General features: G+C 35.5%; 1 protein-coding gene across 1 annotated transcript in view; it reads right to left on the bottom strand.

The window, feature by feature from the left end:
- Positions 1-1,707: 1,707 nt before the first annotated feature.
- Positions 1,708-20,809, bottom strand: part of LOC128741180 (GYF domain-containing protein gyf-1) — a 45,558-nt gene continuing 26,456 nt past the window's right edge. Inside the window, exons 3-6 of the mRNA XM_053836798.1 lie at positions 7,863-8,218; positions 7,635-7,784; positions 7,044-7,199; positions 1,708-5,090 (exon numbers count right to left, since the gene is read on the bottom strand). Of these exons, the coding sequence (XP_053692773.1) occupies positions 5,001-5,090; positions 7,044-7,199; positions 7,635-7,784; positions 7,863-8,218 (752 nt within the window). The 3' untranslated portion in view covers positions 1,708-5,000. The remainder of the gene's footprint in view (positions 5,091-7,043; positions 7,200-7,634; positions 7,785-7,862; positions 8,219-20,809) is intronic.

The following is a 20,809-nucleotide window of genomic DNA, read 5'->3' as shown; positions in this document are numbered from 1 at the left end:
CGGCAAGTACACTAATTTTTGAAGTCCCGGCGGGAACGTAAAGGTAAAAGTAGGTATACAATAAGACCGAACCTACACAATTGTGTAGGTATGAATAACAATGTCCATAAGTAAGTTGTAAAAGTTATTTCCCGTAAATTTTTAATTACATAAATTAGAAATACTTATTACCAATAATTTTTTATCCAAGCAATTTCGAAATACGCATCCAATAAGAAAATACTACAGATAAAACTTTTTGCTGTTTTCACAAGATTTTGAACACTACACTCAAGTACTTTTTTACACGGTTTGTTTTTTCGTTTATTAAGAACGGGAAAACTAAGGTACTATTAATTTATTTCTCAATACATTTAGGAGAGGCCCGACATTCGTCACGTAGTTTGTAAAGGGACCCTAAGTTGCACCGTTCTTAAGTAATCGAATAAAACAAACCGTGTAAAAAAAGTCTTTAGTGTAGACAATAATTAATCCAAGCACAAAAGAAAACTTCTTTTCAGCTATTTTCTATTTTTTCTATGAGTTACGATGTTTACACAAGAGATTGGTGCCATATATGTCAAAATACGACCTAAAAATAAAAAATAAGAAAACTTATCCAATTTAATTCTACTATGTGTATTTTATTCAATGACAGATACGTATTTCGCCTACGACTTGCAGGCTTCCTCAGTGTCTGTTTTCGAACTTCAGTCAAAATACGACGTTTAGAAAGGAAAGGAAAATTTTTTAAAAGTAATCATGTCTCACCCACACAATTGTGTAAGCTCGGGCTTAAAGGGATATCATAAGTCAACAATTGGTACCCAATAGTAATACTACGTCGCTGAAAAAGAGCGAAGGAACTAATGGACACGGATTGCTACTCTGTGGAATACGAATGGTGCCCCAGTCAGTCTCCAAAGCCTCCCAGTTGGCCTAACAAGCCCCACAATTTTCCTTCACTCTAACAGCTGGCTGCGAAGTCTGCTGTATAAAAACAGATGGTCAAGTTTTGATAACGGAATGTAGCACCCATACTTTGGTTTGCTTGCTTTGGAATACCAATGGTGTTGATGAATTACCGCAAAAATACAAAAAATAAGCTTCATACCCTGTACCGTTCCGCGAAACTAAAACCCTACATATTGCCCACTCGTTGAAGCGTTTCGAACCGACAAGTTAAAGGGAAGTTTAGTTGAGCGATTTCTCCTTTGAATCACACAGAAAACTATTTAAAATTTGTCTTTCTAGAGTAGCATTAAAACATCTGCCTACCTTGCCTATGTCTTAGTCAATAAGGCGTTACAATAAACTATTCAAATTCAAAGGCATTTTAAAATTACTGGTACTTTCAGCCATTAAGAAATGTAATTACCTGGCATTCGAAGGCCTTCTGGACTTGGACAACACTCATGTTGAATTTATTCCTTAAGTCGGTATGACTACTAGCTGATGAACACTGTTAACCACGAAGCTACGTGGACCAAGTTGTCATTCACGACTAAAATACACAAGGCTTGCTACTCCGCGACCAGCTATTTTAAAAAATTAGATGATATCCGGTAATAGCCAACTAGTCATCATATGACTTATTTTTTTAGAGGCAATGTCTGGAGAGACAGTGCTGAGTTGGACATTCACATTTCAAACCACTGATCAAACCTTCGTTTGAATGAAAATATATGAGTGCAAAAGAGCTAAGTTTTAGTTAGATGTGTTGTTTTTATTTGATATCAATTTTCGAGCTTTGATATTCCACATGTTATTTGATGTTACATTGATTGTTTTTTTTTTCCTTCGATTTTTTATTTCATCATTTATTTTACGATTTTGTAAGTTTCAATAGATTTCAGCAGAGTATTTCTCAGTGTTATGCGCAGTTATTTGTTTTGTTCTCTTTGTTATGTTTGCGTTAACACTATGAGTCCTGATTTCAGCCGCTCTTTTCTCTTCTATTCCATCATTCGGGTGGTAAACTGACAACATCTCCTTCAAAGCAGTATTTGTTTTGTTTTCTATCGATCAAATTTGCACGATCGTTCGGTTTTGACTTTTTTGTTTTGTTTTGAATACGAATGAAACCCATCACAGAAGCTTGCTTGTGCTATATATAATAGTAATACATTATTAATGATAGTTGTATATGCATTTGAATAGATAAGATTTGATACACGTTTTGTATTTTTTTTTAAATTTTCCGATCAAGTGGGTATATATTTTTGTTACCGAGTAACCTTAATAAGAAAGTTGCTCTTCGCCACCGATTAGCATTTTTTACAACTTTCTGTTGTTTTTTGTGTATTTTCATCCTTTTAGCATGCTTCGAACTGAAGAAAAGCGATATCAAAATAATGTTTTTAAGCACTTGTTAATATTTATTTTTGTCTTACAACTTCAGCTATCCAGTCTGTTTTCCATCATACTATATGCGTTTTGACGCGTTCATTCGTACATAAATTCTTACATTGTATTTGAGCTATTTAAATACTTTTTCCGCTGTTCAGGAGTTTTTTCACTTTAAGCACGCTGTTTTTTGTTAGTATTTCTCAAGAACTCATTAATATTGAAAGAGACAGCAAATAAGAGGCGTTATTGTCCTCTATTGGACAGATACCGTTTTTTTTCAATAAATTGTCGCCGACTTATCCGACGTATTCGTACACTACTTTGCTAAGCATAACTATAAAAAAAATTAGGTATAACGTTTACGAAAAGAAAAACAAACCTCGAATTTTAAAATATCAAAGCACAGCAGTTTTACGCTAAAGCAAGCACTTAGCCTTTTCACTTCTACAGCCATAATTGTTTTGTAGTCAACCCAAACTTGGTTCAATTCACGGCAAGTTTTCCTTGAAATACTGATACCTACACAATACGTTCTGGTTTCTCGTCTTAAAGATTTTTTGCACAACTAAAAGCTTCAAAATATATATGTTTCATATACGCGTAATAAAACAATAGCGTCGAATCCTACTATCAACGAAATGGAGATCCACATATGTCATCACGGTAGAATTATAATTATAGATAATTATTAGTTGGTATTAAAGTTGAATGCAAAAAGGCGGCACAGAGGCGATTTAATATGAATGCAGGTATATAGTTTTATTCTTTTATAATATAAATGCTAATTTCTCGTTAGTGTTTAATTTTAATGAATTTTTAATGGTTTGCTAAACTATAACATCAACACAATGTTTGTTTTTTCATTTTGATACTTCTTGTTTTTCGCAGTGTTAATTTCCGACTATTCTGCACCGTTTAGCTTCGGCATAGATCCGCATGCTTGCAGCCAAATAGAAGATTAAGAAGACCTTAATTCAACGCATAATGGCATTTTTAACGAGACGATTTATAATGCTTTCAATCGCATCCAGAAGTGATAAAAACTATATATATATGTTACGGCACAAATTTAGACAATTCGCAGAATTATACAAACAAGCAATCGTTTGCAAGCAGTTACCCAACGATTTTGGAACTGTTTGTTGCGGTACTGCTGCACTCGAATATCATGGCTAGGGTTTTGCACACATTTCTACTCAAAATATGTAAACATAAATGGCAAGTTTTTATTTTTTCGATCACGGGTCGATAAATGGTCGATATGCTTTTAAATGCACAAAAATGAGAAACTTTGTTATATAAGTGATTTGCAATGCTGTTCGGTTCAAACGACGTGTGACAATTTTGTCTTTTACTTCCGGTTCACCGTGGACGATCAAAATATGCATTAGCCTATATACTGCCCTTCTAAGCAAAACAGTCCCTTTTGAATGAAGTTTTTGAAGCTTGCTGTATTACCATTTTTAAGCATAACAACCTCATGCTCAATCAAATTGTTTGACTGCATGAGTCTGTTATGTTCACAGCGGACGCATATCAAGTTTAAATTTCTTGCACAAATTATGTAACGCAAAATCCTATGAAAAAATAGGTTAAATAGAAAATAGTTAAATTTCAGAAACGAAAACTCTGGTATTATTAATACACCCCGTGTATATTATAACGAAAACAGTTGAAAGTTAAAATCAAAAGTTTATCATCTCGGTTCAAATGAAAGAATAATTTTGAATTTTTTCACGTGTAACACAGGAGGAAGTGGGTGGAAGGAGGGCATCAACATGTGCGATTTTACGTTACATAATTTGCGAACAGAGCCTAAGTTATTCTCAAGTCTACCTAATTTTGTCGAGTGGTATGTTTTTACTTTGCTATTGTTGCATTGTTGCTTATAAAAGATCGTTCAAATTAAAATATTTCAAATTGATAATATTAATCGGTTACACGTTTAAACGGGAAATGTCGCTTATTATTGTTAACAGGAAACATACAGATTTACCAGGTTATATAGAAAGGGGTAGAATGCTTTTACAGATAGTTTCGATTCTCAGGTTTCGTGTCAGTTTATTATCATGTTTACAAGCATCCATTATCCGACGGTCCCTTTTCGGGAAAACAAAGCCGGTTGAGTTTTAACTGCATCGTTATAAGTAATTATTGTTTGCTTTTCAGATAGTTTAAGAAAAATTGAACATTTTTTGTTGGTACTACCTCTGTTCATTACTACAGTGTGTGTCGCGTGCAGGCTTGTTAGTTTATCTGTATTTAATTTGTGTTTAACAGTGTAGTCCTCCTTTGTTGACAATTCTTTAGCTTTTTTAGAAAAGATAATATTTATTATTAATTTTTCAATCAGCATATTATATCTTTTTGAAGAAGTGATGTTTGGTTTTCTATCTATCTATCTTCATTGCAGTTTCGGACATTGCTTCTAAACGGCTTTATCAAAAAACAGATGTGGCTTTTTTTCTATGCCTGAGCTTGCAAACTTTGCTGTTGGATCCGTGTATTATATCATTGATTGGTGAATCTTTAGTTTGCTAGTTGCGCTTGCTTGTTCTGTGATACCAAGCAGCACTCGTTTTAAAGGGGAGAAAGCGCCATTTTTTGTACGGCATATGTCTAAATAAAAAGTTATTAAAAGAGGAAGCTCGAAAAATTGTGCTTGTTGGACCTTAACCGGAGGATGCTGTTACGCTGTTGTCATCGCCCTTCTGAGTGGACAAAGCAGCCTTATTTTGGCGTACGATTTCGGCACGACGCTCCTGAAAGTAAAAGTAAAGCGTAATCTTTAGATTATGTGATCGTCGATGTTAGCGAATCAGCTATGGCGTAACTGCGTTCCTACTTTAGGCATTAGACCCATAACGATGCTGTTAAAATACCAATCATATAGGGCACGGGAGGGCATTTTCGGCCCATTAAGCGATTGCATCTGTTTTTTCGGCCTATGGGCTATTTCTAGTGGAAGAACAGGCGGTTTTGACATTCTTTGAATAAAACTAGTAGATTACTTACAATCTTGTGAAAATAATTATAACATATTAAAATTGTATGTTGGTGAATGACCAATTGGTTAAAACCATATTAAATAGCAATAAAGCAATAAAATTGTATGTCGGCAAAGTATTTTTATTGGCGAAAGAAAAGGCCAATAGGCTGAATTTAGAAACCTTTTGAAAAAGCCCTTCTGTACCCTACATCCCCACTTGAATATAAAACATGATTACCTAATTAAAATGTTCAATTAGGTACAAAAATTCTGCCTATTTTCTTTTTTTTTTTTATATGCTAGAAGGGCATTGGGATAAAAGACCCCTGCAACAGTCTTAAACCCATTATATTCTGACGTAGGGTATGTTGCTGCTTCATCGTAATTGCCTATTCCTGTCCTATCCAATACAAATTATTGAAAATATCAGCATTTTTATGACCCATAACGCAAAACTAGTTATTCCTAATTTATTTTGTTGTCTATCATACGCGATCAATCAAAGTGAGCTGAGATCTATTAAAATACTTTTTATCATTAAAGAAGTCCTACCAGCCAAATTTCCTATGTTTTTGCGTGCGACGAAGAAGAAAATGTCGACTAATCGTTTTAATTTCCGTCATTCAAAAATGAAAATAACTCAGACAAGGCATTGTCGTTATTCTACAGCTAGGAAAACTTGTCTGACCTGCAGAAATTTTGCAGAATAACATTTGTCATGCTGTCCTACACAAATACATGCGCGGTAGCTTCGTAAACATTGTTGTGATTTTTAGTTCGGACGATGGAAAATTTTGAAGGACGGATTCTAAAACGGTACGACGAATTTAAGAAAAAAAAAACCAGTTGCGTAATTTCAATAATATGCTTTAATAATCGCTTTTCAGTGATTTCAAAGTTCACGGATCGGAAGATAAGTGTGTTTTAGTCAAATTAGCACAAGAATTTTTGGAGTATTCATTAAATTTATCTAACAAATGATGAAAATTAGAATGGCTTTAATTACTACGGCGGGAATTAGAACAAAAAACCTATGAAGTTTATTACGCGATGGGTTAATAAATATTAAATAATCAAAGATGATTGTGACAGAGACAGAGAAAAAATCAAAGGAAAATTTTCCAATTTTTTCAGAAATTGCTTATTTAACAAATTCGTAGCTCTTAAACTAAGCTTCATAGAATACAAAAATTTAAATCAAAATTGAAGCAAATTTTTTTAACAATTCAGGCAAAACCACCGGAAAACTAACGAACAGTCGTGTGCCATCATTAAACGATAATCGATAGTTTTCGAGCCTGCATGCACATCAATCTAAGAAACACAAATAAAATTTCAAACCCGTTTTACTCATTAACGGGGTTCAAATCCCATATGAAAACTATTTTTTTCATAATCCCACTATCGCCTACTCCAGTTCACTTTTTTTCAATTTTCTTTTCAATATACAACGGTCCTTACGAAAGGTAAAAATAGGATGAAAAATGAAAATATAAACCTAATTTTTTGAATCAAAACCAAATTAAGTTTAAATAATAGCAATGCGAATAGTTCAATTGAATAATGGAGACGACTGAAATATGAGCCTGCAGAATAATGCTTGTCGTCATTTTGTGCGTGAAATGTGATTTATGTTTCCAAAATATAGTATATGAAAAATTTGCTGTCGTTTCATGTCCCTATTGTCGCCCGTAATATTAAATATATTTGGTAAATAAAAACATACGTGTTTGCGAATATTTTCCAATTTTTTCTGGAGCTCCTTCTCACGGTTCTGTTCGGCGGTGGATAACTTATTCTCAATGATGCGGGTTTTCTCCTCCGTTTTCTGCGTTTCGAGCAGGTCCGCTGTAGTACGCACCTCTTTTACTTTTTCCGTGTTCTGATAGTGGTGATGGTGAAGATGATAGATTTCGCAGTGATGATAGTAATGAACATGATAAATGGTGATGATGATGATCATGTAATTGTAGATTTGAGAAGAGTTTTAATGCATCCAACCGATCGAAATGGTTTGCGTAACATCCAAACAAGATATCACATTACGTTGCATTGTAACAATATACAATACATTTCACAAGTTGATGATATGGCAACGTGTCAAAGGTGTATTTTTAATGGTGTATCAAACATGAAAAGAAAACAGAAACAATAGATAAGACACTTAAATAAATTTCCTAAAAAAATAATATGTGATCAAACACAAATTATATTGTTTTAAGTCTACCTTATTACAAAAACATAATCAATTCTGTACAGATATCAGTGCACCTCATGACTATGTATTATTCAGAAATATATGTGTTTGTTGACTTACATGTTCCTTTAGCCGGTCCAAAATTTTCTTAATCTTATCATCTCGTAATGAAGCAGCAGTTCGTAGTTTATCTTCCAGCTGCATCTTGAGTTCCTCCGATTTTGTATGCTCCAAACTATGTCGGGTCTTTTCTATTTCAGCTGCGTGCATCTGTAAGATAAATGGGTGCGGTCAAAAAAGTACAATACTTTGTATTTTTACTTTGTTATACTTTGGTTTTTTGCCTACCTTCAATTTCTCCTTCAACTCAGTAATCTGCGCTTCCCGCTTTTCCTCGTACTGTTCCATTTTCTGCTCCAGAGTTTCCTTGGCGTGAGTCTTGAATTCTTTGTCTAGTTCGTCTTTCTTACGGCTGGCTTCTTCAATTTTCGCCATCTTAGCGGACCAGTCAGCCATCTTTTTGGCCTCCAGCGAGAGACGCCGTTCTTCGGCTGCCTTCAGTTTCTCGTCGATCTCTTCGGCCGACACCGGTTTTCCCGGCGTCGGTGGCAGTTTCGGCACTATCACGTTAATGGCAGGCTCCGCCAGAATTACTTCGTAGCACAGGCCACCTTTGGACTTTTCCTGGCATCGGATTTCCGTAGCTGGAGAAGGAGGAAGAGTGAGAATTCCGTAAGAAAAAAATCTTTCACGGTATTTGAACGGAAAGCTACTTTCAATTTGAATTTTCTTTCATATGTCATGCCTTTGTTAATGTCAGCATGAATGGGACTGCGTACATTTGGCAACGATAAAAAGCGGTAAATCCCCCATTTTAAATCGTTCTTAAATAAGCCCTCATCAATATTCTAAACTAGTGCCAAATTATACGTGTAATCAAATGTGTTGCCTTGGCTGGTTGTTACCGCGGCAATCATTGGTAAACTATTTCAACAAATCAGCATACCTATATCCATATAATCATCAGGTTGGCAGGGACAATCCCATTGCTCCCCGAAGGAAGTTTGTCATAATTTGTACCAATAAACAGCACACCACACCGGCTATGAGGTTATAGTTTTCGACCCGCATTGTCGTTTCTTTTCGAGACGCAAAACTGCTCGCTTTTTGCTGGCCAAGGATGACAGTCACGAAATTAAAACAGTAATCTCTTTAATGCTACCGTAGCCGCAACGCAATTGCGGAATCATAAAATATCTGGCTTTTTTTAGTGAATTGAGTTCGGGGATTTATGGCTTGAAATTGTTTTATAAATTGTTAGTTTTGAGACGTTCATGGAGAATTTTCAATTAAAAGAATGTTTTTTCTTGTCGGCGAATTACTCCGTTATAACATAATCATAAAGGATTGTTCTTATAATTCATATAGTAAAAAAAGTATGTAATATAAGTTATTACAGCAATTAATATTTAATAATAAATGTAATAATACTAAATCAGTTGTTAACCGTCAGTGCCTCCTGTACCTATAGGAATGAAATATCAATCTCTTATCTAATAACTTCAATTCATTTATACTTGTTTCGTATTCTTCGTGGTACCAACCGGGATACGAGCAACCATGGATATCGGGTAACTAACTACGTTGGAACGTATGCTGTGAAGGGGGGGGGGGGGGAGGAAGGGGGATTCGAGCTCCTTAGGGTTTATTCTACATGTTAGGAGCGGTTGAAAACGGCGTCTGATCCCCATTTAAGGGGCGGCCGATCATCGTGCTTGTACCAGTTTAGGACTATAAACAGTGCTATGCACGATGGTTCACCACTCAGTGAAACAGAGGACTAGTAACAAAATATTACGTAAACGGATGACTGACTGGTGGTCAATCGGTCTTCGGGGTGCAGACTGAGAATCAAGAGTCGGTTCTTCAACATAAGCATTATCCACGTACACAGCCTTTACCTCGGTATTCCCGATGAAATCAAGGGAGATTATATGGTAGAGTAGAAGACGATCGTGCGGTGACCGAAAGGCGGAAGCAGCAGAGATGCTTATTAGGATGGGTCCATCAAAGCTTGCCATTGGCCTACACTGGCTTACTGTAAGAATTTGGGATACAGAACTGCGACGGAGGATTGGAAGAATGGGATTATCTTCCCGAGCTACAATAAAAACACCATGCTGGGCATTGAGAACTATTGTGAGATCCCCGTTCTCAATACCGCCTACAAAGTGCTCTCCCAAATCATTTTCCGCTGACTTTGAAAATATTTTTTTATGTTCATCAATTGCGAACTTAAAGCCATACAGAAATCATAGTGTTACCGGTTTTGATACTAAAGCGAAAATTTATGTTACCTAGGTGTCATGTTTTTCATTTTTTCCAGAAGCTATTAATACGATACAAACAATAAAATACAGTTAATTTTATTTATTTCTAACCTGTCCTAAAAGTCCCACTAACAGTAATGAACAAATTGGGCCGAACGTCAACTTTTTACCCACATTCCTAAGGTACGTTATCAAAATAAACAAAACATTATAAGATTAAGTATGGCCACCGTTGGTAAGACCTTGTATAATTAAGCCTTCCGCCGGACATTCTTCTTCGCCGGGGATTTTTCTTTTGCGACGATCCACCAAACCAACATAGCGAAAAGTCCTTGTCGTCTCCTTACCCAATTCGTCCATACCCCACAAACAACCTTCTTCAATAAATTTGCAAAAAAAACGTAAAAAGGTAAACGAGACCAAGTCTGCAGTCTGCTTGCACACATATTGGTGTATGTGTATAGAGCGGAAAATATTGATCCTTCTATCTTATGGCTGCGTCTGCTTGGTATGCCACCCACAGGCGTCAAAAGACGAAAAGGAGCAACGCGTGTGAAATATATATGTATTTTGCTCATTTATATCTGCTACATCATTCAAGACGTTGGTTGAGTCTCTGAAAATAGGTGTCGTGTTTTTGCACCAGTCGGTTCTGCTGAGGAACATGGTTCGAACCATCCCCTATATCTCAAAACCGGATAAATAAGTAATATCTCCTTTCTAACAATTTGTTTCGCAAATGATGCGTGAAAAGGTTGACAAATGACATTTTCACTTGTTTGTGTTATGCTGGAGCAGGATCCTAGCTGAACAGAACGTGTTTCTTGCGAAAAATCATCTCTGTGCACGATGTTGGAAATTTTGAACATCTTAAACGGGTTGGCCTTCTACAAAGAGTTTTCACTTCAAGGACAGACCATCGACACTTCCTAGTATGTACAGGTTATAGAAAGAGATCAAAGAAAAGGGTCATCTCTGCATGTGAAAAGCGCATAGCCTACATTTTCCTATTTGGTAAATCTAGGCTATGCAGGTCCATAGACTCGAGGGAGGCACGTATTAATGGTGCCGCGACTTCTCTTCAGTCACGATATATATCCGCTTGACACCATTTTCTTATTGAAGGACGCCGTTTAAAAAGTTTTAAAACTTTTCAAGTGGCCGTTGCTAAAGCTTTAAACGGTGCTGCGCCGTTGAGACTTTCGAGTTAGCGAAGTTATTGAATTGCTACGCCATGACTAAAGTTGTGTACAGAACCTGAAATGATCCAGATTTTTGATTTAATGTGAACTTTACTCTCCTTCATTTAAGGCTTGCTTTAATCTCAAAATTGAAATCCGATTCTACATACGCTTTTTAAAAGACATGATTCAAACACATATACGTTCATAGTGAATAAATAGGTAAATTTAGGGCCGAATCGACGAAGCGAAGGATTTCGGATCGATTCACAGATTCGCCCCATCTACAGGGATACTTCGACAATTTATAATTTCAAAAAGTTGTCTTATAACGAAATATGTTTTTTTCCAAAAAAAAAATTGCATTAGCGGTCGCCAATTTTGCTCTGTGTTTTGTATTTACATTTTCTGAACTATTTATTACTGTTTGAACTATTTTTCTACAATTTTTGGGGTTATTTTGAAATAATGAACATCTTTATGGCGCCGATTTTGGAATGGAAAATTAGCTCTAGTATCGTTACCAGCTATGTTAAAAGGATATGTTCGATATAAGACAAAAATGGTCTTATATCAAGGTTGTTTTATAACGAGATTGTCTTATACCGAGGTATCCCTGTATTAGATATCACAAGGTTGAGTTTAATGAGTTTTGACTGCTATACCACCTTCACGTTCATCGTTCTTTGTTTACTCGATAAAGCATTGGAGCATAAAACTGTCAAATCCTCTTTTTTAATTTAGGATACAAAACAAAAATTCTTCCTCTCCCTGTCACCAGGTTGTTCACCACCTGTTCACCAGGTCTTCCTTATTACATAAAAAATGTTGAGCAGACTCCGCCGCATTAGATTTTACATAAAGAAAAGGAGACCAGCATAAAATACATAGAACGATTAGAACGAACTCATTAGTTTACTACTCCTTGGCTAGACATAAAACGTAGGCCCTAAACCACACTGGCAAACAAAACAGATGCAATATTATCGCAAATTATGTTTACATGGGAAAAAATGTAAAAGGCAAAGGCATCGTCGTACAGCGGAGGAAACTTTAGAATCGCTTCTAACAACTCACAAAGGTTAGATTAGAATATAAAGGCACGATTAAGTTTTTTTATGATTATTCTCTTTCTTATGTAATATCTTGATTAATATAATAAATCGAATGTGACAAAATTACTAGGTTTAGATTTCTCCGGCATTGCTTGCTTGGGTAACATTTGCCTGGGAGACACTTGCCTTCTTAATGTATGTAATCTCATGACACATTTAAAAGTTAAATGAGAGATAACTTTTTCACGATTCAATTCTACTATTTATTTTATTCACGACATTGCAGGCTTCATCAGTGTTTGTTTTCGGATTTCAGTCTGTGAAGGGCACAAAAGACTTCTTTCGTTTAATTTTGTATTCTACTAAGACACTTAAAAAGCATTTAACATTTAAATATGTTAAAAAACAAAACCAAAAATACCCGAAAACTTAGATATAACATTATCATACTCATGAAACAGTCATTCTAGGAAGTCAGCAAACAACCAGGAATGTAGAATCGTTAATACCAATATCTGGACGCAAAAATAGTTTTGACTTCCGTACTTTAAGCATTAATCCAAACTTTCAGTCGACTCTTATACAATATACTACCTAGTGATGTTAGTATGCAAAACAGCAAACACCGTCAGATGTTTATGCACAATTGTAAAATAAATCTCATGTAAACCTATCTTTGCGACACAATCCATTCGCCTACAGTAAGAAGAAAATTTACGAAGCACGGAAGCACACCGCATGGTGTGAAAGTCACTCTGCAACGTGTAGGAGGAACAGAAACCCGGCATTCACCAACAGTGAAACTTGTTTTGCAATCTGCTCCATATATGTCCATGCACGATATCTAATGCCATGATCCACCACCGGTTTGGTGAGCATAAGACGTCGAACTCGTCATTCGGGACTGTTGAACCCACTATTACACCCTTTGGCGAAGTTTCACTTACAATAGCATCGTTGGTGCGATCTATTTGCTTTCATGTGACAGTTAAAGTGTCTTGAATAGTTGCCTGCAATTATTTCCGTCCGCTCTGTTCATAATACGCAATCGAGCGATTTCATTACTGAACAATTATGCTTTTGTAGAATAAATGTTCAATGTTCAAAGAACGCTTAAACGTTAAACACAAAAAAAAACACGTTAAAAAAATAGAAATTGTACTACGTACTAAATTTATAACTGCAACAATAAACAACGGTCAAATATACATTCTTAAATCACCGTTCAGTAATCTACACTCCTATTGATTATTAGTGTATCAATTATCCCTTCGAAATCGATTTCATGGTTCAACCCACCACTGACTGCCAACACCGATTACAGTTAGCGTTCGCTAATGAAACAATAAAGGTACATAAGTTCATGCAACATAAACGAGTCACTATGCAAAGCGAGACAAAAATATCGGTAGACGGTGACCTGTTCAATTATACACGACACCCAGTCAAAGAGGAGCCAACAGCGGTCCGCCCGCACCCACATAGTACGGCACGGCGCACTCCCTCATAATTATGGTCAAACCCTTCATTGTGCTCCAGCGAAGTAAAGAACACTATCGTTTTGTTTTATTTCGAGGAAATTGAAGAAGAAAATTATCAGACCGTAACACAATTCATTAGGTTGTGTCTTCTTTTGTGTTTTTTTGTCTTCTTTATCTTCGTTATTAATTACACAATAAGAATGCACGCAGAATTGATCGATTCATGCATACATAACATTTTCAAAATGTATCAATAATTTGAAACCATGCGATATGTATGAGGTTTGATCCTTTCACAATCTCCATGTGATGCGAATATTTTTTAAAATATTTTTCATAATTCATTTTCATTTCACCTCATAATCTTATTTAGAAAATGGTTCATGGATGCCATTTTTTACAGTTCTCGAATACTATGCTTTCAGATGCACTGGTAAGTGGAATATAATCCTTAGTTTGATTGCACCCTTATGGTGAGTTTTACGATTAATTTTGTTCAGCAGAACCATATTAAAATTTAATAACAGCTCTTCAGTGGCTCTTTATAATTTACTGGCCTTTCTTCTGACTGTTCAGGTTGGTTGCTGAGGTTAGGACTGTTCTAGGTTAGTCAGCATTATATTATTATAATATTAATATTTTTATAGGTTTACCTTTAAGATATAGTATATTAAGTTTAGCACTAGGTTTGAAAGCACGCTAGTATTTATGTATGCCAATAGATAATAATTTTAGACTGTAACTTATAGTTATACTGTAACTGTGTAGAGTCAATAGAATCGTTGCACTACCCCAACGATTGTCCTGCATTCTTACAGCTAACTGTGAAGTCTGTCGTAAAAAAAAACAGAAGATCAAGTCTCCAAATCGGAATGTAGCACCTAAAATTTGCTAAAGCAAAAAACACCATCAAAAGTGAAGCTTGTACAATAAACTTCCAATCGACGATATCTAAGTCGGATGACCACTGATGGGGTCCAAACTTAGACCGAAGCAGAAAGTTATTGTAATCAGTCCGGAAGTCGAGCAGCGATTGGAAGACGATAATGGTTTTGGTTTTCTTACTTTTATGTCATTTCAATAGTGTTTCAATGTCAAGAAGCCAGCACTACGCAACCGGCATACGTTTATCCTGCTTCTTTGTTTTGAAGCAGCAGCAGCATCCACAACCACAACTTCCCGAATAAAAATGTACAGCGAAAAAATATTGAATTTCCCTGTAAGAAAACATCAAAAAACCACATTGAAACTGTGAAAAGCTCTGTAAGTTACACTGAAGTTACCATGAATATTGACGTTTTAGCAATAAACTTTAATGTAAACCGCCGATTTTACAACGAATAAGGGGGTGGGACTTTTTCCCATACATACAAAACCCAAAAACAGTTAACTTTTTGGTACATTCACTGTAATATAGAAAATTCAAAAACTTTTGCAGTGAAGTTGCCGCTTAATTGTTTTCGAGGTACGATACTAGTCTAACAAGCCAGTCGTCGTATGTTCGAATCTCGGCTAGGCGGTGCTGCTAGATAGTTAGTATAGGATTTTTGCACTAGTCCCGTAGCTGTCCTGTACTCTAATAGCCGGCTGCGAAGTCTGTCGATAAGGAAGGGAAGGTCGTCAGAGTACATATATGGCAGTCAGTATGGCACCGAATATCACCCTTCCTTTTCCTTCTTCAGCGTACCAACATGCTCCCATAGACTCGAGAAATCATCACAAAAAAATAAAATCAGTTCAACTAACCTGCTTGCCGTAATAAGATCTTGGAACTCAAAGTGTATATTTAAGCTTTATTTTTCCTATCCTTCACGCAAATACAAATACATGGAATGGAAAGCTCCTAGCGATATGCGGCCCTCAGCAAACGTTCAGCAAAAACGTTTGTTGATTGGTTCGATAAATCTTTAGAACAACAAATTCTTGTAAAATACATCTAATAAAAGTTAAGTACACTCAAATCTCGTTTTACGTCCACTATTAGCGGATGTAAAAAAATCGATCGTAAAAAAGAGGACGTTAATACAAATTTTGAACGTAAAACGAGAGGACGTTAATTCAAATTTTAGACGTAAAAAGGGGATGTTGAAAGAAAAGAAGTTATTTCAAATTTTCTAAAACCGTCTAATAATTTTTGACGACGACGTAGGGTTTATCTCTAATTCCCGTCGTAGTAAGGAAAGCCACTCTAATTTTCATCATTTCTTAGGTGGATTTAATGAATACTCCAAAAGCAATGCTGCTGTTTTGACTCAAACACACTAACTTTCCGATCCGTGCCCTTTGAATTCACTTAAAGCGATTAATAAAGCATTTGAATGAAATTGCGCAACTGACTTTATATCTTAAATTCGTCGTACCGTTTGAAAATCCGTCCATCAAAATTTTTCATCATCCGAACTAAAAATCACAACAATGTTTACGAAGCTAGTGCGCATGTATTTGTGTAGGACTGCATGACAAATGTTATTCTGCAAAATTTCTGAAGGTTATGCAAGTTTGCCCGGCTGCAGAATAACAACAATGCGTTGCGTGAGTTATTTTCGTTTTATGAATGACGGAAATTGAAACGATTAGTCGACATTTTCTTCTTCGTCGCACGAAGAAACGTTGGAAATTTGGCTGCTAGGAATTCTTTAATGAAAAAAAGCATTTAAATAGATCTCAGCTCACTTTGATTGATCGCGTATGATGATGAATGGACGTAAAAACAGATCATTTGAAAAACTGATCTTCAACGAACAACGAACTTCAACGAACAACGATAATGCTCTATAACTCTGTATCCGAAGGCGATACAAATTCAATTTCTTCAGCAAAGTTGTTTGTTTTTACATTTTCTGCAATTTGGTCTGAAAAACCATGTACCTATCACCTAACGCAAAAAGTTGGTTTTCTGATTTTTACATAGTAAGCCAAGACTAACTTTTGATAATTTCAGACTATGGGGGGGATTCATACGAATATGTTTCAAAGACAATAGTGTCAATTGCTAAAATGAAATCAAAAGACGATAGGAAAAAGTTCTACTTTTTGCCCTTTTGGACCACAGTGAATTGAAATCTTTGTACATGTAAGTAATGACATCTGAGAAAAAAATAATCATTTCATCGCATTGAGAAATACAGGAGATGTACAGTGTGTACAGTGGGGTTTTCTGAAAAAGTTTTTCTAGATTATATTTTTATCGTATTTCTGAAAAACGTCACAGTCAACGATGCTTGAAAATTCGGCCGTTTTAGAGCCAATCGGAATTTTTTCAATTGTAAGTCTATCCACGATCTTATTGAAATTTCTACGCACGACGAAAAAAACTCCCATAACTTACCATAATAATTCGTTTATAAGGTAAATTCCTTTCGTAAAAAATCAAAGCAACAGTATCTATGATAGAGATGAAACAATATATACTCATTTGCACGTTTTGCTCTTTGCAGTCTAATAAGAAAAACTGTTTTTTGCTTCTAGGCACTGTTCATAGGCCGGAAAATGTCATTTTCTATTATGCTTGCGGCTAGCTTTTGTGCAGCTGCGTGTCGTTCCGTTGACGAAGGTAATAAATTTTATTACGTTTAGAGGTACCTTTCTATCTCGTTAACCATAGTGAAATCGCGTAATAACATTATCGTCAGTTGATGTTGTTGTTAAATGCCAAGTAGTCAACTAGAAACAAAAGATGTTTTTACGGCAACTATGTTCACGTGGATCCGTTTGACGATACGCAAATCTCAAAGTAAACGAAAATTAGGTGAAAGGGCTGCTATTTCATCACATTCATCAGATACCTATTTGAAATTTCACTTTTTACATAAATATCACGTTTGTAATCAGAGACATTTCGTTACCTTTACATTGTGTATATCTTGTGTGTTTAATAAGTCAGTCGTCGTATGTTCGAATCTCGGCTGGGAGAGGCTGTTAGAGTCAATAGGGATCGTAGCAACTGACCCTGACATTGTTCTATACTCTAACAGCTGGCTGCGAAGTCTTTCGTATGAAAACAGAAGGCTAAGTTTCGATAACAGAATGTAGCACCTAAGCTTTGCTTTGCTTTTTACCTTTTGTTTACTTACCAGTATATCAACAACAATTATCGATAGTTGTTAACTTTAGTTGCGAATAATGTAAAGTATTACCTTTCGAATTTCGTTACTGGAAACTATGAATGAGCATAGCATTGCCTAATTGTATCCCACAACCAACAAATGAAATCACAGTAGACATTCGACAAGAATTATCCGTCGAACGTCAGGCCGATTAAAACAAAACATGGATTGTACCTCATGATCAGTAATCCAATAAGCCTGTGGTCGTATGTTACAATAACGAGGTGAGACTGTAAGAGTCAATATGCGTCAACCCCGCAAATGTCCTTTATGGTTAGAGTTATCCTGTCTTATAAAAACCAAAGGTTAACTTCCGTAGTCGGAACATAACACCTAGCCTTTGCTTTCATTTTCAATGCACTATAGGTAATTGTAAATGCAATGCAAAACCAAAATTAGTGCTAGACTTGTAACTACCTTGTGAATTTAAAAAGGTATACGGCTAAAATTTATACTATTCATTAATATTTATTAAAACAAGAAAAAATATGCTAATCACACATCTTGTACCTCTACTATCTGCAATAAAAAGCAAGCTGCTCTGTACAGTAGCCATCCACATTACAAATGCATGATTTTGTCTGTTGGTCTTTTCTTTCTTCTGATGGAAAATCGGTTTTTGCTGCTTTAGCTTTAACGCAATTCAATATTACATTTCGAAGACGTTACGAAGCTGGAGGATACTGTACGTACCTACATTAAGACCGCCAACAGTCAATGGTAATGCTACTTTACTGTAGAAAATGCAGGGAAAATTATAGTAAAATAATACAAATTCCGGGTGCTTAGTAAAAAAGGCGAAAGAAGCTTTCTATTTTAAGCAAACGATTTTGACGATACCTGTTTATGGCATCAAACTTTCACTATTTTCTCAAACGGCTTTTCATGCATCTTTTTTATTTTGATAGAATTTATTTGGAATTTTGGTAAAAGTCTCATACATATTTGACGCAAATAAAGTGCAACAAGGAATAATATTTAGGAAATTTTGATGAACCGCTCCGATGATAGTCATCAGGACTTTTGGATCCCTGGTAATGGGTAACTAACGGGTAACAGCGTTTGACTGAGGATTTAATTTAGTTAAAAATAAATAAGGTACACCGGGGCAAGTGGGACCTAAAAATGCATAGTTTGGGTTTATTCCACTGTGTTTTCTATACCTATGATTATTTCAAAATTCTTTTAGCACAGAAACTCTTTAGTGGTATCACTTCGAAGGATTAATTACGAAAAAGGCCTATCAATTTACATGAAATGAATCTGGAGGAGAATTTTCAAAACTATAGCGATAGGTCCCACTTGCCCCATTTACCGGGGCAAGTGGGACCTATATTCAAATTTGATTAAAAAGAATAAAATAATAGTAAATTGTGTAAGTTAATATACAGCAATGTTAAAGCATTGCAAGAAGCAATCAAAAACAATATTTGTACGAAGGGTTCATTCAAAAATAGCGTAACAAAATCAGATCACAACGGGCAACTTTATAATTTATATAAAACACAGATCGTGAGCAATTACGCTGTAAAGCATTATTGTAATGAAATGTAGTTGAATATGTCGTTGTATCCAATTCTTGCGAGACGTAATTTAGGATTAATCATAGTTTAATAGCTCGAAAATACGATTATGATCTGTTTGTTCTACCATGCCCAATTCGGTAGAGCTACTCATAAGGCTTCGTGCACAAATTACGTAACGCTTGGAGGGGCGGGAGGGGGGTCGAGTTTGCGTTACTTTTTGTTACATAGGGGGGAGGGGGAGTCAGAAGAACAGTTACGTAACAAAATTATGAATACCAAAAAATAGCTGCAAAACGAAGAAAGGACGTGTTGATGGCGTGAAATAGTGAATTGGTTTAGACTGATGGAGATTCAAATTTAAAATTCTAGTTTGTAGCTGATGAAGACGTTCCTACTACATTTCTGAATATTGTGTAACCAGGACAAAATTGGACTTCCGAAAAAACGGCACCATTTTTTTCCGTACCGTGCATTAAACCTAGTGTCGGAAGTAGTACGCTGTGAAGCACGTCTTATCTGCTATACAGCGCACTACCTCCGACACTAGGTTTAATGTACGTACCGTACCGGCAGAAAAATCATTTGCCGTTTTTTTCGGAAATTCAATTTTAGTGCTGGCGAAACAATATTATGGTTGAAAACCAATTGAATCGTTTGTTTGAGAAACCCCACAAGTCCACTCGACACTATTGTTGGAAAACAACAAAAAACTGATTTTCTCAAAATTTTGAACCAATCCTTATATTTTTTGGTATAAGGTTCTATGATAGTATCTAAAATACATTATGTAGATTTATCTTTTGATCAAAATAATGATTCTAGCTAAAATTACAAGGCTTTAAAGTTGATGGATATTTGGGGTTTCTCAAACAAACGAGAAATTGACAGTGCACTTCAGTAGTTTTAGGCCATTTTTATTCAAACTTGTGACCTTTTAATGTTCATAGTATGTAATTTGCTACCATATATCACTGGGGATGTTAATTTAGTACGTACCGCTAAAAAGAAGAAGAAAGGAGGGGCGCTAAATATTATTTATTAAAAATTTTCATGTAGAATACTACAAGTTTCAGAAAAAGTATTGTACTTTTTTAATCGAAATTTTTATCATGGTTGGCATTTACCTATTAAAAAATAAAAGGTAAATGGAATAACGGCGGGTTTTGAATTGCATAAATAGAACAGAGTAACACGAATTCACATCGCATAGAATACCTTGATACTTTGCTAGTTGTAGTTAAAGATATTATAACCAGAAAATAAGCATTTTAAATGATTATGGAGCAGAATCTGAGAATAAGGGTCTGTTCTCAAATTACGTTATACCAAAAGGAAATGAAGATACGTGAACAGCACCTTAAATACTTCGAACGCATAAACTATTGATTTTACAGTGACTCGGGAGTGCTCGACGGATTACTTATATTAGGAAAAGCAACGAGCTAACAGAAAAGATAAATAGAAGATTAAACCTTTTATTTATATATTGTGCTATTATTAACATTGTATAGTAATTAGTAGGTTACTGCTTTTGTGAGAAACGCATGGATAGTTTAGTCTGTCGATTTCCGGAACGAGATTGCTACAGTTTTTACTGTATCTACATTACAAGAATG

The sequence above is a fragment of the Sabethes cyaneus genome, chromosome 3 (assembly GCF_943734655.1).
Source record: "Sabethes cyaneus chromosome 3, idSabCyanKW18_F2, whole genome shotgun sequence".
Taxonomy (NCBI): Eukaryota; Metazoa; Arthropoda; class Insecta; order Diptera; family Culicidae; genus Sabethes; species Sabethes cyaneus.
The sequence above is the reverse complement of the archived record's forward strand: the minus strand, read 5'-3'. Positions and strand labels throughout refer to the sequence as shown.